The sequence below is a fragment of the Wyeomyia smithii genome, chromosome 1 (genome assembly GCF_029784165.1).
Source record: "Wyeomyia smithii strain HCP4-BCI-WySm-NY-G18 chromosome 1, ASM2978416v1, whole genome shotgun sequence".
NCBI lineage: Eukaryota > Metazoa > Arthropoda > Insecta > Diptera > Culicidae > Wyeomyia > Wyeomyia smithii.
Window position 1 is genome coordinate 50,259,626 of NC_073694.1, and position 25,720 is coordinate 50,285,345.

Below are 25,720 nucleotides of genomic sequence, written 5' to 3' on the forward strand. Positions count from 1 at the left end.
TTCTAGAAACCGAAAGTCGCAACTTCGGATTTCAAAATGAAGTATGGAGTTGATTCCTGGCCTCCAAGCATCATCCCAGGTACTGAAAAACTCACATTGCGTAATGTTTGTCCCTTTTAATTAATGGATTTTATGATTTCATGATTATCAGGCAACCAGAAGTGGTCGTCTGGATTAAAAATGGGGTGTGAGGCCGAATTCTGGCCACTGGGTATAATCCAGGTTTCAAGAACCCATATTGATTGGTATTTGGCCATTCATTGGATGCCCCTCAGAAACGATCAGTAATATCAACTGCGTTAAAGAATTTTATTTTCACTGATAACAATAACTTGCTGGCCTGGCTACAATCTTACCTCATCGGCCGGAATATGTCGGTGAAGATCGGTGATTTTGTCTCATCGCCAATTGCTGTCTCGTCTGGAGTCCCTCAAGGCAGCCATCTCGGTCCTTTCCTTTTCCTGCTATATATGAACGATGTTCACAGCACCATCAAATGCTTCAAGCTATCGTACGCTGATGACCTTAAGCTATACTTTGTCATAAAGGACCACGCTGACGCTTCCTTCATCCATCAGCAATTGGAGCTGTTTGGAACTTGGTGCTGCATCAACCGGATGTCCCTGAACGTATCTAAATGCTCAGCAATCTCATTTGGCCGTAAGCGTGCTCTATACCATCACAACGACTCGCTTTTTGGTACTGAGTTGAAGCGTGAAACGACAGTAAAAGATCTAGGATTGCTACTTGATTCGAAGCTAAACTTTAAAGAACACGTTTCATTCATCGTTTCGAGTATGCTGCAATAATTTGGTGTCCTTTTCATCAAAAAGACACACAGAGGTTTGAAGCCGTTCAGCGGAAATTTGTTCGCTTTGCCCTGCGTAGGCTTCCATGGCGAGACCCCCTCAACTTACCTGGGTATTCCGATCGGTGCAAACTTATCAATTTAGAGTTGCTAGAAGCGAGGCGATATGTGGCTAAAGCTTGCTTCGTAGGCGATCTGTTGCAAGGAAACATTGACTGCTATGCTCTACTGGGTCTTCTTGACATAAACACACGACGTCGCAATACTCGCTCTCATACCTTCCTTCACATCCAGCCTTCGAGAACCAATTACGGGTTAAATGAACCGATGCGTAGTATGTGTCGTGTGTTCAATCGTTGCTATTTTGTGTTTGAATTTAATGTCTCTCGTGTTAGGAATGAGAATAGCTTTAAGAGCATTTTCTGTTAATTAATCTTTAGTAATCTTAATTTTAATCTGTCATTGGGGTAGTTATTTTATCTGTTGACATATGAGCCGTTGAGAGCAAAAGTGGTACATGTGCCATTTTTTCACTTTTCGAGTTTTTTGTATAAATTGATGCAGAACGCAACAATATACCATAATATCAAAGAAAAACCGAGTTATGATAACGTATACCAGAGTTATGACCAAAACAATTTTTCAGTTTTCCGCTTCTACGGTATTTCTGGATCCGGAGGGCAACCGGTAATCTACCGAAAGTTGAACCTGGGTGCATCGTGTAGTTATTATCGGCCAAATAACAACCATAAAGATATCAGGGTGTTTTCCTTTGAATTGGCCCCAGTCGATCTAGATTATGTAAAATTTCTTCTGTTACCAAATACATATACACTAGCGCCACGAAGTGACAGAATTCCTTAACGAAAAGATTATCATCCTATAGTACTCAATCACTTGGACAACTCTGCTGAAGACATGAATGTTCTATGTCCTAAGATTAGCGAGCTATAAATGCATCCTTCATGCTCGGACTGGACATGTACCACTTTTGCTCTCAACGTTTTCTGGTTGTCATTATTTTTCCCATAGAACAAAAGTGGTACATGTTTTTCCATTGAAGTTTGTGTAAGTTTCTCAACCAGAACTCGTTATGTTTTCATGTGCCGTCCTTTGAAACCTTTCCAGCAACGATTTATTGCAGTTATGTTGGAAAAAAAATGTTGAAAATATATCACCATTCGAGCGTTTTTGTTTATCGCGTCTCCTGAAAAATTTACTTGATGGCACATGTACAACTTTTGCTCTCAGCGGCTCATATAAATAAATAATAAATAGCCAATAATAAATAAATAGCCAAAAAATCGCATCATATATATGAAAGAATTGAATGTTATTTGCATGTATATGGGTTAATATATGTTCATATGTGTAAGAATGTTATATTTTAAATTTTCGGTATAGTTGTGCTGTTGGCTACCAAAAATTTGTTGTTAAGAATGAATAACAAATCCAGCAGAAATTATCAAGGTGTGTTTTTTAAGTGTTGGAGTAAATCTATTTTAACAAATAATAAGTTCGAATGAGAAAGGCTGGGTCTCACCGCAAGGTGGATTAATTCAGGTTTTCTATTTCTAACAACTCTGTGCATTTACATCAAATTCGAAAGACCTTGTGCTCCTAATGGCCTAGTGTTAGCGAGCATTGTTCATTCACAAAATGTTCTGTATTTATTGAAAACATTACATAGCAAAAATTTTATGCAAAAAAAAATCGAATTGGTTTGGTAACAACTGGTTAGGTCTAATTATTTTGTAATTTCATTTGCCAAAATGAGATAAAAAAGCTAAAGTTTTTCTTAGGTTTTTAGAAACAAATGAATTTTTTTTTATTTCATCCATATCGAGAAAGCAGAAAATTTTTTACTGATTACTGAGTAGAAATTTGATTGCAAACATCTTTACCTGAAATGACAAATCGGTTTGTCGGTTGTCTGTTTTTTGCAGGACGATAAAGTCCTTAAAAAAGCTAAAGTATAGTAGAAGAAGGCTGGTAAACGTCTGGATTATGCATACCATCGGTGCCAAGTGCATTTACAGAAATTAAATAAACCCCACACGTGGTCTCTATTCAGCCACTCCCATCCCGACCTCCACGAGGTGCCAGCTGGGATACGAGCAACCAACCCCAGTGGGAACTTGATCGTACGCTGACAGAGAAAAGGTTTTTTTTGAGTTTCCTAGCATCTGTCCTCCATGTAAGGAGCGGTTCAAAACGGCGTCTGTACTCCAGGTTAGAGGCGGTCGACTACCATTCTCGTGCCAACGTGACACTCTAAACAGTGTTGCATACATAATGACCCTCCGGCGAGACAGGAGGTTGTTGAGCAGGCTCAACAAGCCGCCACCGCAAAACACTCACAAGTAATAAACGAGTACCGAGGAAATTTGGACTAGAGCAATCGACACAGACCCACACGACGAAAACGGACTAACGAATGAAAACTCGGGACGTGGAACTGCCGATCTCTAAATTTTTAAGGGAGTACACGAGTGCTCTCTGAAGTATTGAAATTCCGCAGTTCTGCATGAGGTATGCTGGAAGGGCTCAATGGTACGTACGTTCCGAGATGATCATGTCATCTAGCAAAGCTGCGGCAACACACATGAGCTTGGGACAGTTTTTATAGTGATGGGCGGTATGCGGAAACAGGTTGCCAATCAACCCTCGAATGTGCAGGTTGGGAACCAAGGGCCGGTTCTTTAACATCAGCATTATAAACGTGCACAGCCGTCACCTCAGAAGAAGCGACAAGGATGAATTTTACGCGCAGATTAGGCGTGAGTACGGTCACTGTCCAAACCATGATATCAAGATCGTCTTCGAGGATTTGAATGTTCAGGTCAGCCAGGAGGAGGAATACAAACCGGTGATTGGAACCACCAGCTGACCAATGAAATAGGCCTAAGACTTATTAACTTTACCACGTCCTAGAACATGGTCGTATGTATTGCCTGCTTTCACCACAACCCCCTACACAAGTACACCTGGAGATTACCAAGTCAGTAAATATTGCCCAAAACTCTCCGTTGTTCACAACATTCGGTACCGATGCTCACGCCGGTTAAATCTCGGGCGACAGAAACAGCCTAACGTCGCCAAAAACTACGCGCATTCACTCGAAGCTGCGCTGCCGGAAGAGAGCCAGCTGGAGGAAGCTCATCTCGAGGACTGTTGGAACAGCATCAATCGGGCATGTAGGATGAACCCAACGAAACGAGTGGTTCGAAGACGAATGTAGGAGGGTAATGGATGAAGAGAACTGCGCGGGCGGCTAGGTGCCACTTGTCAGAATGTAGAAAGACACCGGCAGAAGAAGATGCAGCGAACCCAAATCTTCCGGCAGAAAAAGTGACGCCTGGAGAAGGCTTGAACGGCTGCATCATTCTCAGGAAACGCGACAGTTCTACCAGAAACTCATGCATCCCACAGAGGCTTTGAGCCGCGAGCCGGCATGAATACGGTAGAATTCTGAGGAACTCTCGTGAGGTGACCAAAAGGCGAAGGCAACACCTTGACGATCACCTGAATGGCGTCCAGGCACAGGACCATGACAGCGACGAAAGCGATCCCGTCAGTGCGACAAACGTAGAAGACGTGCCAGCCCTAACGATAGAAGAAGTTAAAGAGGCCATCAAGCAGCTGAAAAACAATGAATCTGCTGGGAAGGATGACCTCAGAACGGAGCTTATGAAGATGGGCCCGGGAAAACTGGTCACTTGTTTGCACCGGATGATTACAAGTATTTAGGATACAGAATCTGCCCTATCCATAAGCAAGGCGACAAATTGGCCTGTAAGAACTATCGTGCGAGCACCGTCTTGAATGCCGGCTACAGTGCTTTCCCAAATCATTTTCCGCCGACTCTCACCGCTAGTCAACAGATTTGTAGGAAGTCAACTTTTAGATTCCAAGACCGACAGGAACCTGAAACCTCATCTGATTTCTGTAAATCCGGATCTTCGGGACTATATTCTGGTCAGACAAATAAGTACAATTGTCAATAAAGCCGAACAAAATTGTTCTTAAAATTCATGAAATCACTCCATGAGTTGATTTCCATTCATTTAGAGTCTATCTGATAAGTTGTACGAAATGACTTTTTCGGAGCAGATTGCTGCTCTTGAACAGGAGATGCGAATTGACTGGTCAAGATCCAAAATTGGTCAAGAATCAAAAGCATTTTATTTTCCTGGGTACCCGGGTGCCTAGCTGAACACTTACGGGTGTTAAAATAGCCGAGTACCTAACGGTTAACACATAAAACGTACCCCAGGTGTCCGTCTTTTTCAGCCATGCTACAAAACTGCAAGTTTGAGTGATTTTTTGAGGACCCAAAACATATAAAACCTGAAGGAAATTCATCAGTACCAGAGATTACTTTCATAACAAATGATCTTAGGTTTTTATTGGTATAATAGCCTAGCAAAGCTTTGGGTGCTACATTCCGATTCGGAACTTGCCCTTCTGTTTATTTATAGACAGACTTCGCAGCCGACTGTTTATTAGTGTACAAGACAATTCCCAAGTAACAAAACTGGTTTTATCTAAGTTTTATAGCGCTGTTTAGTCTGTATTAAGCGCTATAATAGCTATATAGCGCTGTTTTGTCTGTATTAAGCGCTATAAAACTTTGATAAAACTGAAATTGTTACTAGGGTTACGGGGCTAGCGCTACGATCCTACTGACACTAACAGTCTCCCCCGAGCCGAGACTCGAACCTACGACGACTGGCTTGATAGGCCAGCATCGTACCTCGAGACCATCTAGGAGGTAATTGGTATGATAACTGCGATCTAAAAAGCAATACCCAAGTAATTATTTAGATTAAACCTTAGGGTGTTCGTCTTTACCTATTTTTCTCTACAAGTTTTTTCGAAAATCATTAGCCATGAATCAAAAACTATTAGCCATGAATCAAAAACTATAGCAAAACTATTTTTATCGACATTTTTCAAACACAAAACCAAAATTACCCAAAAGAACATAATTTGAACTTTGCACCAATATTTTTATGTTTCGTAGACTAGATTTATAGGTTTATCATATTTTACAAATAAATCATGACTATAGCAACACTGCCAAGGAGAGTATCTCAAACGTGATAAGAAGAACCCCTTTGAAGGGAGCGACCGCGTGGATTTATCTTTCGAAGCGCTTTCCTCTCCACAACACAAAGTAACAACAGAGCGTGAGTTACCAATCCCGAGACCGAGCGGATAGTGCGCGTATCGCTCAGGCTAACGTTGGTAACTTCGGTAGGTAGGTGCTGCCGGTTGGAAGGTTCGCGCCAGTTCGTTATCCACCTCGGTTAAGCGCGAATGGCGTCGTCCGTTTTGCTGCTGCTGCCGCATCTTATTTAGCTGAGAATCGGCGGTGTTCGCGAGTTGTTGGAACCGCAAAAACTTATCCGAGTGAGTTCTGACAGTGTCGATTGTCGTGTGCGCGATAGTGTTATTGCCATTTTGGTTTCCCCCGGTGAATATTTTGCGGTTAGTGTTTGGGGTCAAAAGCCGGTCGAACGGGACCGTTCTGGATTCGGTATTTTGTGGCCTGTGTCATGGTGTGGTGATCGATGGAAAGAACAGAATACAAGCTTTGCAACGGTGTTCTTTCCAGAGTCGAAACCCACTTGAATAGTGGAGGCTGAAACAGGTTTTGCGGGCTTCGTCTTATGACCGTTTTTTTGTAAGATTCTGTGTGCATGGTAAAGTGCTTCGGAACAAGATGAAGAAGGTGAACTTCTCAACTGTCATTGGCGGCTGCGTGCACCGCGAATTAATCTCAACAGAATAACACACACCGGTCAGCCGCGCGCTGACCGGCTTTCTGGACAGTTTCGGTTTCTTAACAGGGTAATTTAACCTCAAAGAGAAAAGCAATCCAATTAGCCCCGTTTGCCGGTTGGTTGCGTGTGTGTTTCGTTTTCAATTGCCGGCACATATCTTTTTAATCGGCAGAGGATGAAACCATTTAGGCATTCGTCACTGCAAGAGAGTAAACCTCCTGCAGTCAACCGGACAAATTACGAGCTTCAACATATTAGGCTTAAAACGCGACGGCAAGTACTGCCAATAGGTGTGGTGATGTGAATTGCAAAGCGAGAGAAACGCCAAAACAATTTACTGAAAGCGAAATTAGGGAAACGAAAATAATTTGCGGTGTACGAGAAAGAGAAGAAAGAAAAAAACGCGCGAATTAATTTCGGGTGATAATTATTGATAAATGTACTGTCAAAGACGGTGGCAATAAAAACCATCGGCACTGGACTGGTTGGCAACCATGGCCACGAGAGGCGTTTTCATCTTTTTCAATTCTTCACAGTGAAGTGACGAAATAATAAACTGCCATGAAAAAAAAAACCGGTGACCACACTGTGACTCCTACAGGCAAAGCGCAGTAAAATTGCTCTAGTGACGGGTGGCATAGTCGTGCGCAGGAATTTCCTGTGGGAGGGGTTTTACAATTTATTTTTATTTAAAAAACAAGATTGTTTTGCAACAAATTTGAAAAATTGGTGTCATTCTAAAAAACTTTTTTCTGTTTTTAGATAAGAAAAAGAATCTCAGCACCTTGCAAGAATCACAAATTTTTCACATTTGTCCATATTCCAAAAACTAAAAAAAACTTTGGATAATGGCGGAAAGAAAGGCAAAATATTCAAAAGTCGACAAACCTACTTAAAAGAAAATTTAAATTTGAACATTTTCAAAGAGACAGTAAATACCTATAACTCAATTTGTCTTATTTTCTTCTTTTCCCGTTACGCTTCAATGAGTTAAAAAACTGTCTGGGAGCACTCTACCTTCGACTCTTAAAAAAAATGTCAACGATTTAATAAATTTTAAATAACTCTTGGCTGAGTTAATCATCAATTTGCAAAGTATCAATAAATGTTGTTCCAGAAAGATATAAAAGAAAAGGATTTGAACCTCGAAAACTCCACCCACGCGCACGACTATGACCATGACTGATTTTATCTTATTTTGGCATTGTTAGTATTAGCATAAAATATTAATATTTCCTAAAGGTTGAGGTCATGCAACGGAACGGACAAGAAGAAAAAGGAAAATGTACGCAAAAGTTGGTGGGTTGCTGATAAGAAGAAGCTAAGCAGCGAAAAAAGAAGAAAACAAGCCAAGTTATAGGTTGCTGATCTAAGTGCTGTTTGTTTTCTCCAAGTGTTTAAATAAACAAAAATTCGCTTCGGGCATGTGTCAAGGTGTGGAAGAGTGCCCAGTTTATTAGTGTAAGAATTTCGTCATTATTGACGTCGCCATGGCTTCCTACAACGAGCTCAACTTCGAGTGGTCCATGCTCTGTGGAAAGGACTACAGGAACTGGAATCATTCAGGTATGTGATTGAATAGGAATCGAAGAATCTCACCGAACAAGGCGAGGGACTAATTGTCGTGAACGGTTTCTCATTAAACAACTGAGAAAAGATGTGAACAAGCATCCATAGAAACGAGACGTATTTATTACACTAACTTGCAGAAGCTCTAATGACTTCATTCACATCGACCGCTCTGCTGCTAGTGGGGGTAATTTTGCGGTCATCAAAGCTCGAAGTGTCTACTTAACTTTGAAGGTAAAAATCTTGTTTACCCACACAATACGTGTGTGTGTGAATATTTCATGTGCGGCCACGAAACGAAATGAGTAACGACAGCATTTCTGGTCGCGAAGCACGCCAGATTAACTTTCCACCGTTCTTTCGGGGTTGGCTATCTTGGAACGTGGATGTAGGAATTTCTGGCCTGGGATCATTCTTTGCATTTTTTTACCATCGTTATTTATTGCACTTGGATGTGTTGACACAAAAGCAATGGGTTATGTAAGTTTTTCATAAATTGAACACTTTGACGCCCAGTAATTTTTTGAAAAACTAACACTATAAGAGTTGACTGAAAGTAAGTGTTGAAACGGTCAATTAACTTGCTGAGTCTTTTCCACTGGGATAACGGTAGAAAGAAACAGCAGAAACATTTGTTCAATTCCAAACAATTTTCATTATCAATGAGTGTGTGGAAGAAAATCCAGTCCAAATCTAAATTGACGCGTTATTTTAATATTGAGAAATAACTTTTTGTGATTTTATTCCAAATTTCGAAAAATTACGCTCAAAACAAATAATCAACAGAATCTAATGCGCTTGACCACTGTTATTTAGACATTTCAATCTTTAACCTTTATTGGAACAGTGGTAGGAAACAGTTCGAGGATTAGAAATAAGAACTATATTTTGCTTCTCTTCTCCCTCAATATAAAAGCTACTCTAATAACATCTTGAGTTGTTGGATGAACCTTTTGAAAACAATTTGGTAACTTCAGCTTTTTTATAGGTAGGTGTGCTTGGCGCCCACTCTTCAAATCGAAGCTAAGGGTGTTAGAAATATTTTTTACTATGACGGCAACCTTGGTAAATGCTCTTTTGAGGGTGCATAAGTTTTTGAAGAAAGAAGAAAGAACATCCAACGAATCCTTTATGGTTTAAACTATAAGCAGGCCTATTTCATAGTATTTCAGGGTCCCAAACATGAATTACATTTTTTGTAATTATCCAAAAAGTTTTTTATTTTTGTTAAAATATAGGCCATTTCATGAGGAATAACTTTGCCAATAAAAAAAACTTTTTTCCATTTTATCAACATTACCCGCTCATATAAATTCTTAAGAAACTTTGATAGGCTGTGAACAGAACATTTTACAACACTGCTTCCACGTTCACATGGGAGGTGGTTGGCCCCCGTTATTCAGAGTAATTGTTTCGCAACCATCAGTAGTGCATTTTCTCTCCTTCATCGGTCTTTAGACCTCAATCTTTGTAATCTCCTACTGACTCGGGTGCTCATTCTACTCGATCGTTTATCACCATCAAAGAACAATAATTTTATGATTTGAAATCAAAAATTTGTTACATTTTTCCATCTTTATCTTGATACACACCGACGCTAATTTTCAGATAGCGGATAAGAGACTTCGGTAATTTTTATGGGCGTACTTCAATATTCCTAACAATTATTTAGAGCTAAACCAGAAATTTCCATTCCAAACTTGATCGAAAAAAATAGTAATGTAGCGCCACCTCTAACAGACTTAACCTCAAGTAGGTTCTGTTCAAATACGTCAAAGCAGTCCGGCTGTCCCCAAATCCATTGAGGGTAGTAATAAGTGAGATAACAGTTACAAGCCTCACCCCTCAACAGCAAATTAGTGTTATTCAGTAAATGATTGTTGGGTATTCCATTCATACTCGCCAACACATTGACTCCAAACATAACATCTTTTAATAAAATCGATCGCGCATCCTCAGCAAAACCAGATTCCAAACTTCTTTCGATCATATTGAATTTTATCCTCCTTGTGACAACCTCTCTCGAACCAGTTGGTGTTCGAAAAAAATTCTTACAGAACTATGGTCTTGTTACTACTGACGTCCTCGTCATCACTTTGCTTTTGACTATTTGTGGCTCCTTGCTGGCTTAATGGCCACCATTGATTTAGTGCTCCACCTCCGTTTCCTCTTTAAATTATTGTCATTTGGTTTATTACTCAGTCCTTGATTATCCTGTGGCCACCATTGATTTGGTGAGCATGACATGATTCACCCCTTTGGTGATTGATTCCCTCCGGTCGACTACCCGAACTTTCATTGCTGTGGTCACCAATGATTTGGTCTGCATTCTAGCTTCCAAAACTACAACTTTTTCCTTCATCATCGCGTTTTTTGACTCTATCTCATCTTCCTGTTCTTTTTCTTCTACTCGCCCAAAGCTTGTTTCTTTCTTCGTACCAATTATCTTCCTCTTCGTATTCTGCTGATTAATCTGATGCTTTCGTATCCTCTCCGTCGGTCACATCGAAAGGATCCATGGTCCCAGCAACTGGTGCAAAAACCTCGTTGATCGTTGAGTCGATCCTTCTCAGAGCCACAAAAACGTTCTTGGCGCAATGTTAAATTTTCTTGTCTTCCATATTATGAAATGTGCGGTTCTACATTTATTTCTAGCGATTCAACAAAATGGGCTGCGTCGAAATCATCTTACCTTACCTCTTGCTGCAGTAATCGGTTATACAATGAAGATTAAATTTCTGCATGCTAGCTTTTATACGTGACTACTGAGAGTCAAACTTCCGGTAGGGGTGTCTTTGTAGACTAGATAGAGTTATTAAACCAACCAACAGCAGAAAATCGTTTATAAACGGTAAATTAAACTTAGAGTTTATTTGATTTCTTTTTGCCTTTCTCCTAGCAAGGTATAGCAATCATTGCAAAAACTAAAGGTATGAAAATGCTCCAAAGGGCCGAATGTCGTATACCACTTGACTCAGTTCGACGAGCTGAGCATTTTCTGTATGTATGTGTGTATGTGTGTGTGCGTGTGTGTGTATGTGCAATTTTTTTTCTCACTCACTTTTCTCAGAGATGGCTGCACCGAATTCCGTGAAATTAATTGCAAATGATAGGCCTAGTTGCCCCATAGGTTGCTATTAAATTTCATTGTAATCGGATTTTTGGTTTAGAGGTTGTGTATCAAAATGTAAAAATCAACAAACATCAATATCTCAGAAACTACACAACCGGTTTTAACAAAACTGGTGTCAAATGAACGGGCTATCTCCAGAACCCTTAACTCATTTCCTAATGATTAAACATATGGTTCAAAAGTTATGTAAAGAAATGTTTTCCAGAGGTTGTTTGAACTCACTCATTTTTCTCACAGACGGCTGGACCAATTTTCACAAAATTAGTCTCGAATGAAAGGCCTGGTTGTCCCATAGGTTGCTATTGAATGTCATTGTAATCGATTAATAACTTTGTCCGTTATTTGTAAAAATGTTAAATCACGTTATAAAAGCAAATTATATACCAAAGACTGCTGAAAGGTCTAGTGGCGTCATAACAACCTATTAAGTTTCATTGTAATCGGATTTTTAGTTCACGCACCGTGTTTCAAAATGTGAAAATCACGAAATTTCATTATCTCAGAAAGTACACTATTTAAACAAAACTGGTGCCAAATGAACGGGCTGTCTTGAAAATCCTTAACTAATGATTAAAAATGTGGTTCAAAAGTTTTTAAAAGAAACGTGTTCCGGAGGCTTTGAAACTCACTCATTTTCCTTAGAATTAGCTGAATCAATTTTTTCAAAATTCTTTTTAACAGCAATGCATAAAAGAAGGAAATCACGTTTTTAAAAAAAAACATATTTCAAAGACTGCTTAAGCTCACTCAATTTTTTCAGAATGGTTGGACCGATTTTCACTAAATTAGTCCCAAATAAATGATGTAGTTGCGCATAAAATCCTTTTTAATTACAGTCGAAATTATTTTAATTCAAAAAAATCGATTTTAGAACCATAATGCTATCAGGAAACTTGATCCATTAATTATTCACCATTTTATAGGAGTTGAAATTTTGTGATTAATCCACTTAACAGTGAAAGCGAATTTTACTTTTCTAATTTTTGCATAAAAAAATTCACTTTGTTCGGCAAAGTTGTTGTACATTTTATAAAAAACAACTTTGTGAAAGGTACCATACTTCTATCTGCCTTTTTAAATGGACTTTTGTGGAGTTTTCTACATATTGCCACTGAAAATAAATTTTTTCAATATAACATTTAGTAGTAATTTTCTACAATTTTTCAATGTTTTACATTGATGTTTGCTATCACAAAACAAACAATTTTATCGAAAAAAGTTAATTTTTACCTCTCAATATGATGGTTATTGAAGATTTTTATTGAAACAATGCACTAATTTACTAACAGATATCTTTAAAATCTGCAAATATCTGCAGACAAAACCATTTTTATATTTAAGTATAAGTAAAACATCATTTAACCCAGGTATAGGCATTTGTCTCTCGCTATCTCCTGGGCAGTTATTTGTGAATAAATAACTGCATTATTTTAATAAAAATCTTTAATAACTAAATAAACTTAGGAGATAAAAATGAACTTTCTTCGGTAAACTTGTGTGTTTCATTATATTTAACAACATTGTAGAACTTAAAAAAAATTTAGAAAATCACTATAAAAAGTTATATTGAAAAAAATATTTTAAAGGGCATTCTAGAGAAAACTTCACAATAGTACGTTTAAATTAGCAGATACAAGTATAGTGTCTTCGACAAAGTTGTTTCTTATAAAATGTGCTAAAACTTTACTCAACAAAGTGGATTTTTACATGCAAAAATGAGAAAAATAAAAATCATTTCTTACTTTTAGGTAGATTAGTCACAAAACTCTTACTTCAACAAAATGGAGAATAATTAATAGAACAACTTTACTGAAGACACTATGTCTCCAAAATCATTATTTAGTGAGCTAAGAGTAATTATTCTAGTAAAAACCGTCAACAACCAGAAATATATGTGGGATAAAAATAAACTTTCTTCGGAGATATTGTTTGTTTTGTTGTAGCAAACAATTTTATAGAACATTCGAAAATTGTAGAAAATTACTATAAAAAGTTAAATAGCAAAAAAAGATTTTTAGTAGCAATCTATAGAAAACTCCACAAAAGTCCATTTAAATAGATAGATAAAAGCATGAAGTCTTCCACAAAGTTGTTTCTTTTAAAATTTGCTACAACTTTGCTGAAAAAAGAGGATTTTTATATTCCAAAATGGAAAAGTAAAATTCGTTTCTCACTATTGAGTGGATTGATCATGGAATTGCAACTTTTATAACATGGAGAATAATTAATGGAACAACTTTGCTGAAGATGTCACGGCTCTAAAGTCAATGTTTCTGGGTCACAATAATTTCGATCACGTTTTTGCACCTTTGGAAACAGTGCGGATCGCCTTCAATTTGTAAGGAAAATAGAACGAATCAAATCATTGAAAATTAACAAAAAGTTATCAACATGATACAAATCAATGAGCGAAAAAACAATTCGTAAACATAAAAATCGCCACGTGAGAGAAATAACAAAGCGTAAGATAACGCAGCCTTAAATGAAAAGAAACTATCGAGACAGTAGTTACACTTTTTAAGGACATTTGCATCAGTACTGCACGATAGCGATATTGACTTAATCACATAGGATTATACAAATTGATGTTTATCAAAAATTCAGTGTTATTTTTTCTCCTTGTAGGAATTTGGGACCACTGCTACCATTTGTTAGATGTGTTGTGGTAAAGAGGAATTTGCACATTTTTTATGTGATGCAACCTCAAAGGAACTGTAAACAATGCAAACTTAGTGATGTGCGCGTCTGCCCCTACGTAAAGTTGTAGTGTAGCTACGGCTGTTTTTCCTGAAACAATATTGATGAAATTAGTGAAATCTCAAAGTTTTAGTTCTTCCGTTATCTGAATAGTGAAGAATGGAGGCAGCGGATCATTCTAAGAAGGATGAGGAACACTTTATTCACAGAGTCAAGAGAAAAAAATGGGCAAGTTCTTCTTTACCACAATACATCTAACAAATGGTAGCAGTGGTCCCAAATTCCTACAAGGAGAAAAAATATCACTGAATTTTTGATAAACATCAATTTGCATATAGACCGTTCCGATAATTATAAATACACTTACGATCAACCGTCATTTCAAATAACGTGCAGTATTCAACCAAACGTTTGCTGCGTCCTGTTGTTTACATCCAAAAGAAACAGATGCTGTCATTTTTTTTAACATTTAGTGCGAAATTTTGAAAATGCGTGGCCTTTTCCCGAGCAAAGAAAGCGAATTGTGCACAAATGGGGCACCGTGAGTGGTCTTTCTATAAGAAAATTAGCCAGAGAAGAAGGTATAAGTGTCGGAGCAGTTCAAACCGCATTGCGGAAGTATTGTGAAGAGTGCACATTTACTGATGCCCCAAGACGTGATAGAAAACCCGGGCCTGTTGATCCCACAATGAACAAAAGGGTTAAGGAATACTACAAGCGGCATCCTTCAGTATCATTACGAGATATGGCGAGAAAGCTTGGAACCTCGGCGAGTAACGTTATGCGTGCCAAGGGAAGAATGGGTCTGCAGACCCGTCGGAAGCAGAAGCAGCCAAAACGAAATCCAAAACAAGCTGAAGCAGATATTAGACGAAGCAAACATTTGTTGTTTTTGGTACGAATTTTATTTGCACAAAATAAAATCCTTACCAAAAATAGCAAATATTTGCTTCGTCTAATACCTGCTTGAATCTGTGAAATCGAGAGCTCGGAAGCTTTATGACAAACTTCGGACCAAAAAAATGGGGTGTGTTATCATGGATGACGAAACCTACATAAAACTGGACTATAAGACTCTGCCAGGACCGCAATTTTATACATCACCGAAGGGAAAGGATGTCCCTGGACCAGTGAAAGCCATTTACACCGAAAAATTCGGCAAGAAGGTAATGGTTTAGCAGGCCATTTGTGAATGTGGGAAAATATTTCGTCCATTCATTACGAATGACACAATGAATGGTAAAATTTACGTGAAAGAGTGTTTGCAGAAAAGGTTGTTACCCATGGTTTAGCAGCATAACAATCCTCCATACTTTTGGCCCGATCTTGCTTCCTGCCATTACTCTAAGGATGCACTAGGGTGGTATAAAACAAATAATGTCACATGTGTCCCAAAGGAGATAAATCCTCCAAACTGCCCTGAAATTCGCCCCATTGAAACTTTTTGGGCTTTGACCAAGGCAAAGCTGAGGAAATATGTCAAACCAGCGGACAATGTTGAAAAATTTAAGAAAGATTGGCTTAAAGTGGTAAAAATGGTCGGAGAACACACTGTGCAAAAGCTCATGAGTAGTGTTAAGAGAAAAGTTAGAGAACTCGCGTATCCTACGAAAAATGATCCCAACTTGAATTGAAACTGGAAAGAAAACACTTATTATCTATATTTCAGAATAAAATGACCCAAAAAACCTGTATTTTTTGTTTTATTCAAGAAAGAAGATGTATTTATAATTTTCGGAACAGTCTATAATCCTATGTGATTAATTCAATATCGCAATCGTGCAGTACTGATGCAAATGTTCTTAAAAAGTGTAACCCGATAGTGTCTAGATAGTCTCTTTTCATTGAGGGCTGCGTTATCTCACGCTTTGTTATTTCTCTCAGGAGGCGATTTTTATGTTTTTTGAAGTAGAATACTTCTCTCAGGAAGTTCGGCTACATAGGGATGTGAAATGAAAATCTAAAACCGAAAAAAGTGGAAAATATGTCCAATTTCAAATGCTAATAAATCGGTTAGTATTTGATGGATTTCCTTCGTTCTTGTAGCAAAAGATTGGAAAATCTTCTAAGATTCTTCCCAAAAGAAGATAATTGTAATTAAATTATTCACACTATTGTACTATTGAAAATAGTCAAGCCTTGTCAAAACGAAAAATTCGACCTCTGATTGGTCGTTATATGATTGCTTCCCAAGCACAGTCGACAAAATCATATACCTTGCAATTGAAAACATGTTATTAGGCCTATATAAGAGCCTGTTTCAGCCGAAGCCGCTCATAATAGTTCTAGACAGCGACAACAGCAGTCGTCCTTCCTTAGCAGCAGCACTAGCCCTGTGGTTGGTCACCACGTCTCAGGACCAGCGCGGTTCTTCTCTGCGTGTGTCGCCAGACTGCCATTATTCCCCCCGTGTTGGGACAGCATAAAGATTAGTCGGAAGGTGAGCTGGATGGACCTCCACAACTTTGACAGCAGTAGCAGCAGATATCAGCACTCAGCCAGCAGTAACAGAGGATAGCAGCGGGTTGCGTCTGTGGCTGCCTTCAAATTAAACAAATCACTTGTCCTGTGGTTGGTCACCACGTCTCAGGCCTCTGCCAGGCTGAACGCCAACGCGGCACTTCCTCTAATGGAAAAGTTGGATCATTTTGTTCAGATGATTATTACTGATAATTGTTCTTTTGAGGACAAATGAAACACTTAATTTGAAGAGTTAATAGCTTTGGGTACCAGTAGCAGTATGGTAACAGTCTCAGCGGTAGGTGCAGCCGGTACTTCCCTGAGGCCGATGTTATAAGGAGTAAATGGAAGCGGCACGGCGAAACAGTTCGGGTGTGCTTAGACGCGCGTCATTTTTCATTGTTGATATTATTCCCCACATGAAACGACGCGCTATCGTACGAGAGCGGCGGTATTAGCGACAGATGCATTTGCCAACACTTACTCCAGTAAAGCCGTGTCTAATATTCAATGTGATAACACCTTTCTATTGTGTTCGCCGTGCGCATTAGGCTTCTGCCAGGCTAAATGCGAAAAGCGGCGCGAACCGATTCGCCCGGCCGTAGGTTAATGTACAGCCGTAAGTAGAACTGTGTAAAAGTATTCTACTTGAACCTTGCGGTCGTGGCTTTGCACACAACCCTCCTGTGATTTTTATGTTTATGAATTGTTTTTTCGCTCATTGATTTGTATCATGTTGATAACTGTTTGTTAATTTTCAATGAGTCGTTCTATTTTCCTTACAAATTGAAGGCGATTGTTTGCGTTGAGGTCGGTCAGTCCAAACGGCGTCCGTCGTCTGCAAATTGCGTAACTATTTTTCTAAGAGTCATCGAGTAACAATCAAATCCTACAAAATGCAAAACAAACCTTCATCTACTAAACAGCTCAGAATAGATTTGGTTATAAAATCAGGGTTTTGAACAGTCGGTGGGAAAGGTCATGGCATGTATATTCTGGGATGTGCACGTAAACAGTATTTTTTCATGTTCTCAGACTCCAAAAGAATTCTGTTTCCTAATTAAAATCAACACAACCAAGAGATGCTTTTGGCTAGAAAAGGTAGAATAAAATAGAAGATAATTGGAAATTAAATATGAAATGGCCGGAAACGCTCTCAGTGCTAATATAGGCCATTGATAAATTGGATTAAAAGTTACCAACAAATCAAATTTAAAACGAATGGAGATGTGAAATTGACAAAAGAAGAAATGATTCCAAATAGAGGAACTGTTCCATAATTTATCTCAGCCCATATATTCATCTTACAATTTATGCTATCGACTGAGGGATTTTATCAGGGGGTGTTTTTCGGCTTCGCAGTCTTAAGACTGCGAAGCCGAAAAACACCCCCTGATATATTCATCTTATACAACATGAATACAGGAAAAAACGATATTTTCTAACTAAACCAATTTACTAATCCATGGAATGGATTCTTCTTAGTTCACTTTAGATTTCTCATAAAGTAGAATTCTCTAAAACTCACTTAAATGCTCTTAATTTGATATTATACTCGGGTCTGCACTCGAAATCTCATTTATTTCAATCACCTACATCAGAAAACAAAACCCGCGCATCGCTCTATACGGCTACAACGGGACTCGTTCAGCAGCCAACCAAAGTTTTTTCATCACTAGCGGACCACTTTTTATTTTTATCACTAAACAAAATCACAGCTCGGTCGTTTTCCACGTCATGAGTGCTGCCTGCCTTTTCACAAACGGGTACAATTACGGCTCATTTCCATGCACTTGATATTGATAAATGCATAAGAAACGTTAGAAGGACATCCATGCAGAAATTTCCACTTGATTAACCTATTGCGATGCTGCAGGCCATGTTAACGTTGATAACTGAAACTAGATACCAGTATAAATTAAATTGCTAGAAAATGATCAAACCAAAGATTTAAAATGAGGCCCTAAATTTCTATAACCACAGCTAAAGCTGCAAAAAATAACGAAAAAAACTAGAAATGAATGAAAAACACATCAGAAAACCAGTAGAAGTCGATAGAGATTAATCTTGATTCACTCCCGCACGGATCTGAGTTCGGTCTGCGGTTTAATATTTAAAACTTTGTCAGGTGTGTTGCTTTTTTCTATTTTTTTTCCTTCAGAAATGTTTCGTACACGATTTTAAGCCTTGGTTGCGATTTTTACGTTTTAGAATTAAACTTGTTTTTTTTTTATGGAGATTAAAAGCCAAAAAGTTTTTGTTTCAATTCTTCTGAGTTTATTTGATCATGTTTGCGAAGCTAATCTACATATGCTTTTATATTTTGGACTCGGGAAAAACAAATTTTAAATTTCGAGTTTTGGCTTTTTACAAACGATTTTTAGCAATTTTTAGTTTACATATTTTTCTCTAGTTAGTATGTAAACTTTAGGGGTTTTATTCTGTTGGCCTTTTCAAAGCTAACATCTTCTTTCAGAACACCATCAATTTTTGGAACATACAACCATGACACTGATATGCTCTCTAATTTTAGGTCCAATTAGGTGAATAACTCCGTGAATGCCAATCTGCCAATGCAACTCACGTCGAAACACAAGCCCTCGCGATCACAATAGGGTCCCCATAATTTATTTATCTCTTGAAGCTAAATGATGAAAATCACTCATCGCGCTAACCTTGCCTCCAACCACGGTTGCCTGTGTGTGAATTTAACCAATAAAAGAATGCACCTTTCAATCATAGCCAATCTACTCGAGTACTATTATAGTTTTATCCATCCTCGGTTCACATCGATTGCACGAAAAAAAAAACAAAACCTTGATGTGAAACGTAAAAGACACTGATCGACTGGATCTCCACAAGATCCTACTCCTTGCGCGCTTATATGTACACTTTTGCAACCTGCTCTTTGCAAGATTACATTCAATTTCGCACCAAAATCCAGATGCACATAATCGCAAACCGTCGTTTAACCCGAGCCGTGGTCAAATCACACGAGAAAGATTAAAACGTGCAACATGCAGAGCCTATGGAGCCTAGCGAGCCATCGGGTCACCAGTGCCTACAAAATTGAGGGCGAACGAACATAATAATAATAATATGACCACTTTGCCAGTGGTGCTGGCATTTGTGCCAGTCACAGACAACTGAGAAGCAACTCTCTGCGTGTGTCGGAGTTGCTAGCGCAAACATTCTTCCGCGGAATGATTTGGTGTGAAACTGGAAGTGGATGTGTCTTTCTAATCTATCTTCGATAACCTGATCGTGCTGCGTGTCTTCGAATGTTTCGTCTATTTAGCTATGCCTGGAGGTCAAGCGAACGTTCGTGGCAGTTGTAGCCGAATAGTACCGTTGCAGTCCTTTACGCCGACGGCTGTGGGACTCATTCAAGCTCGGGGTGCCAAGCAGCTCCATCTGTGGAATCCCGCTGCCTCTCGCACAGATCCGAATTGATGACGGGATACCAACCGCAAAAGGTGTCACACTGTACCTCAACATCCGTCCTAGCGGCCCGACTCGTAGCAGGTTTCCACGTTGGGTTTTTTTTACACTCAAAGATTATCACAATTGGGAGTCGCTGGGAGGAAGCCTTCGTCGTGACGCGATGACTACAACTGACGTACCGCAATCAGCTGATATTGGCCTAAATTTGAACTGGCTTCGGTCACGGGTGTTCAGGCGAAACCCTCGACCGGCCGCGGCAAGTGTTAAACCGTGCGCGCGCGGTGGCCGGCGGTATTATTACATTTCCAGCAAGAGGTCCACATTTGTTTCACTCTTACCTTTCTAGGTGTGTATCGTCGTCGGTGATCACGTTTCTGCGAAATGGCATCGCAGAAGAAAAAAAAATGACAGCATGTTCCGACAAATGAAGCTCCATTTGGTCATAATTGGAGACAATTAATTTAAACATGAGCCAAACAGATAAAAATTTCTCTTCTATGGGCTTTCCAATCGGTACGACAGCCGATAGATGATGTGAATTTCATAGTGAAAAATGAAATCAATGTAAGGAAAATGAGCTATCCTAGCACATCATACAAATATCATACATTTCTTTTAACATACTGTTTCAATTTGGTTTCAATTAGGTAAGAGACGAAAAACAGATTGTCAAAAATATTCAAGATGTTCGAATTAACAAACATATCTCAAAATCTTCCAAAAAACAGTATCATTGTCAGAAATATATTAAAATTTGATAGATGTTGTCAAAAATGTGAGGAGTATGTGAGAATCATGTTCGAAAAGTATCAGTAAAATACCAGAAAGATTCTACTAAACCTCTCAAAAACGTGAATCGTCAGATAAAAAAAAAACATAAGATATTAGAAGTCGTCGAAAGAGTGTCAAAAAACATGTAAAAAAATGTTAATAAAATTTCAATACACTATCAAAAAAAAGCGAGAGAATTTCAGATATGGAAAAATACAAAGTACAGAAATAGGAGAGATATTAATATAACAAAAATATCAACAAATACTAACAAAATGCCGAAAATGTTTCAGCAATATTGAAAGAAAATGACAGGAAGCTGGAGATAGAAATTAAATAAAGTGTTCGAAAATTGCCTAAAAAAACTCGAAATTCATTATTTCTCAAACAATCTTACTCCAATATACCATTTTTTAAATTCTGTTCAAACAATAACAGATGATTCCAGTACAGAACGCACAAGCGAGAAGTATAAGGCTAGGCAAAATTGGTTTCTGAACTCACTAGCGATCCGCATAGTGAAACCCAAGCTTTTATACGCTTTTGTCTAATAGTACACCAGGATCTTTCACTACAAATGTACGATTGAGTAATTCACCGTTAATTGTGAAGTTCCGAATTATTGAATTTGTCTTCCGGGTAAATAAGATCACGGAACATTTTGTCGAAGTCAGCAACAGATTTTATTGTCAAATATGATTTAAGATCATCGTCATAAATCAGCCTGCAACCTGGCAGCTAAACGAGTTGTCTTTGAAAAATAAGAAGAAAAGCAATGGACCAAGGTTGCTTACTTGAGGCACACCAGATAAATTATCGAAATTGTACAACTCATACATTTGCACCGATAAAGATTGATTTGTGAGGTAGAACTTTATCCAGTCAACAAGAGGAAGTACAACTCCAAGTTTTTCAATTTTCGCTTATAGGATAGCATGGGTGCATAGAATCAAGGTATACCATAAGGTTTGCAAAATTTTAGCAAAATAGAAGGAAAACGTCAGAAAAAAGGTTGGTGAAAATTCAATAAACTGTTATCTAATGAAAGTCTCGAAATTTATAATCTCTCAAAAAATTTTTTACTTCAATAAATCTTTTTTTATCAAAAATGTTCCATATAAATTCTGCATGTTTGAAGTTTTTGAGAAAAAACGACATTAAAAGTCAAAACGCTTAAGTTATGTTTATGTCAAAAATTTTAACTCTTAAACCATAAGATCTGAATAGTATGGACCAAAGAATGAAATGCTGCAAATTGTTTTAAAATCTATAACATAACTGAAAAAAAATACCCTGGTTTTTTTTAGATCAAATTTTATGAGGCCAGCGGATGAGTTCGGATCACATTTTGTTGATAAAACAGATGATTTAATTAGAGTCAAATATAAGCACCAAACTTTCAAAACACACAGAAAATAAATAAACAAAAACAATTGATTGACAAAATTAAATACATAATCATTATAATTAGGGATGAATGACTGCCGCTGCAGTTAAAATTCCTATAAATTAATTAAAAAAAAAATATTAGGATGCTTAGAACTAAAAATTCAGTAGGATTGAAAACCATAAACGAAGAAAAATAAAATAGAGGATACACAAAGAGTGTTAAGTGTGATATCTTCGGCAAAGTTGTAGACAGTATTTTTTCTCTTCCAATAAAAATAAACAATATAAAAAATGAAACAATAATAAAACATTTAATATCTAAAAAAACTTACATTTTTATCAATTATTTTTCTACGAAAACTACACATTTTAAGATTAATATCAATAGTTGTTTGTGCTTGGGGAACAAAAAATGGAAAAAAACTAAGCTTCCCAAAAATAATTGCATAGCAATTTTGTTTTTCTGAAAAAATATACGCTTCTCATAATTCAAGAAAATAATAATTTTCATAGAAAAAATTAGAACTTTGAAAAGCGGAATTTAAAATAATTACTTTAGAATAATATTTTTGATTTTTTTCTTTGAAACTTTTTTTTTGTCTTACGGTGTATATTGTATATATTTTCTAGAAGAACGAAATGATTGTCTACAACTTTGCTGAAGAGCTTATACCAATATAACTAGCAATATAACCCACCCCCCCTCCCCCCCGTGGACAAATGCCAATACAAATTCTTTTTTTTTTGTAAGGACCGTGGACATTACCTAACCCCCCCCCCCCCTCCAACCTGTCCACGTGGTATGTGGATGGCTTCTAAGTTCATGCGAACCTTTGGACATATCATTTTGGCGATGAGGATCTCAAGAATCCACGAACATGGCAGAAGATAGAGTTGATCAGCTGTCGCATCCGTGAATTGAAGATATGATTCTCAAGATGGCCCAACCTTTACAGCAGATGGCGGCCCAGCAGCAACAGCCTCAGTACCAAACCCCGGAGCAGATTTTAGAGTCCCTCTCATCGAACATCACCGAGTTTGTCTTCGACGAAGAAAACGGAGTTACGTTCGGACACTGGTTTAACCGCTACCAGGACCTCTTCGAGAACGATGCAAGGCAGCTGAATGATGGGGCGAAGGTACGTCTACTTCTCCAGAAGCTGGACACCCATTCGCACAGCCGCTATCTCAACTAAATCCTGCCAAAGCTTCCCAAGGACGTGAAGTTTGAAGCCGCAGTCAAGATTCTCAATAAAATCTTCGGGCATTAAACGTCAACGTTCCGGGAGCGGTTCGTGTTTCTGCAGTTAGTCAAATGCGAATGCTATATTATTAAGACAAATCAAACGATGCAGATATCCGGAAGGCTCCTGCTTTTAAAGATCCACCAGCTGAACATGAAGAAGTTCAAAAACTTCCTCCGCCACCATTAAAAGCTCCACAACAACTCATGGCTAAAGAACAACAACCCTTCGATTCTGCTGAACAGCTATTAGACAATGAAGAAAATGTTCCTGAGCAGTTAGATGATGAAGAGCCAGAAACCTCTGGTCGATCCAGATTCCGAGGGTATTGGCTGTTTTAATGGGGGAGATATTACATCAAGGCAACCAGTGAAAAGTTGTCCTTGACATCAGAGTGGATTAGAAATATATTGTTCTGTAGTAAAAACTCTTGAGTTCTTTCAAACCTTTGTACATATCAGTGATCAACACTAAATTTCACTTTTTTAATAGCTCTTAACTTAACTGAACTGTAATTTAATTTACACTAGTCGTACCGTAGAAAGATAGCAAAGCAACGTCGTTAATTAAAAATCATCTTTCTTTTATCCACCGCAAATCGCTCCAGCGCTAATTCAGTAAATTTTTCACGATTGTTGTTAACCATCTGCCGATGAACACTCAACCGCTGTTCAACCATTGTTGACCTCAGCCAGGTTTTCACCCGACGTAATGTGCTGAACGAGCGTTCATTCGTGCATGTTACACATGGTAGAGCAAGTGCAATTTTAATTATTTTCTCAGTCGCAGGGAAGAAAGAACGGGCTTCAGCTAGCAGGTTTATGAGATCCAGCTCTTCCAAGTTCTTACGGTCTGCTCTCATGCTGCTGCAAAGTTGATATCAAACTTCCACCTCTCCAACAAAATTGTCAACTTCGTAAAAAATTACGACTGTCGGTTTTGCGCTTGAAATCTTCCAACGACATGCGTATTACGTTAGCAGGATGCAGCAAGGACAACGCGTAGGCAGGTGCGCTATCTTCACCGAAGCGTGTTTCCAGTGAGGTTACAAGAGAAACAAGGTAAGGAATTGTCACAGCTCGGTTCCAATACTCCAAGCTAGTTGATGCAGGCGGACTTGCCCGGTACTTTTGCCGCAGCAATATCCTTGGTGACTCAACTGAATAACCTGTGCAATTCCACGCAACATAATAGGGCAAGCTTTCCAATCAATTATTTTTAATCTGGCTGATACTTTACTTTACACAGATGTTTCTATGGGCTAAAGATGTCGATTTGTGCTATTAGAGTTATTGAAAACAAAACTCTGCACCAATGACAGCAACCAGGGGGCCCCCTCTGGCTACGCCTATGCGGAAGCGTAGGTGATAGAATGAAGGAATTCGAAAGAAGGCCGTACTTCGCTGCACACTGTTTGTTGGTATACAGACGAACGTTGTGCACGAATTACGTTAGTTTTACAACAGTCAGCATATCGTTAATGTGGCACTGAAAAAAGCGGCAAAGCAGCTAAGTTCAGACTTCCGTAAGTTTGCTGTTGCCAGAAGGGCTAGTCAAGCACGCTGGGCTTAAAACTAAAGCTATTACGAAGTACACTATTATTATTATATAAGATTTATTTGAGAGTGGTTTTAACTCGAAAGTTATTCTAATTAAAATAGCCTTAACAAATTATGTACAACAACATGTTCTAATTGTTTTTCCTAATATTGTTTATTACTGCTCTGAGTTACTGCTATCTATGATAGGGTGATATGTAACGAATTAACAGGAAAGAGGCCCGAACACACTATTGGGCTTAGTGATTAGTACCAAATTAGTTCTAGTTGTTCGTTTTTTCAGAGAAAAGTCAGCAGATTTGCTTATTTAGTTATGTCATTGGACAAATGTCTCTGGCATTTTACGAAGTACATTAGTAGTAAGTTATTAAAAGTAAATCATGTCGTTCCTCCAGCTAAATTTTAATGACAATCCTTCTCCAAACAGGTTCTTGGAGCAATGTTGATTTTTCTTACCCTGCAAATTATTACTAAATGTGTGAATGCAGATCTATGTTTAACCCAACTGATAAAAAAATAAGGAGAAAGTCCTTGAAATAGAATTTCTTGTTACTAAATGCGATCTTATTTCAACTATCGAACTAGTTTGAATTATGTACATTAGAAATCTGTAATATAGCAATTTAGTGACATGTAACACAGATTAAACCAACAGTTTCATGCAACTAAATAACTCGGGAAAATCGTTTGATAATTAAACGAAAAGAGATAACAAGAAAACAAGAATTATCCTGCGTCATAAACAAATTTGCAATAGCCAAAAAATTAACAAACGTGTCAGGTGCTACTATTGTGAGAACATCAATCGCCCTTCTTAGCGCCCAGATATCATTTATTCGAAATTGTAAAATAGCGTG

General features: G+C 38.2%; 1 protein-coding gene across 2 annotated transcripts in view; it reads left to right on the top strand.

Moving 5' to 3' along the window:
- Positions 1 to 6,116: 6,116 nt before the first annotated feature.
- LOC129719162 (uncharacterized) overlaps positions 6,117 to 25,720 on the top strand; it is a 280,608-nt gene continuing 261,004 nt past the window's right edge. Inside the window, exons 1-2 of one of the 2 annotated variants that reach the window (XM_055670599.1) lie at positions 6,117 to 6,301; positions 7,840 to 8,163. In XM_055670599.1, coding sequence (XP_055526574.1) covers positions 8,088 to 8,163 — 76 coding nt within the window. In that variant the 5' untranslated portion in view covers positions 6,117 to 6,301; positions 7,840 to 8,087. The remainder of the gene's footprint in view (positions 6,302 to 7,839; positions 8,164 to 25,720) is intronic. The other variant, XM_055670600.1, reaches the window with a different exon arrangement.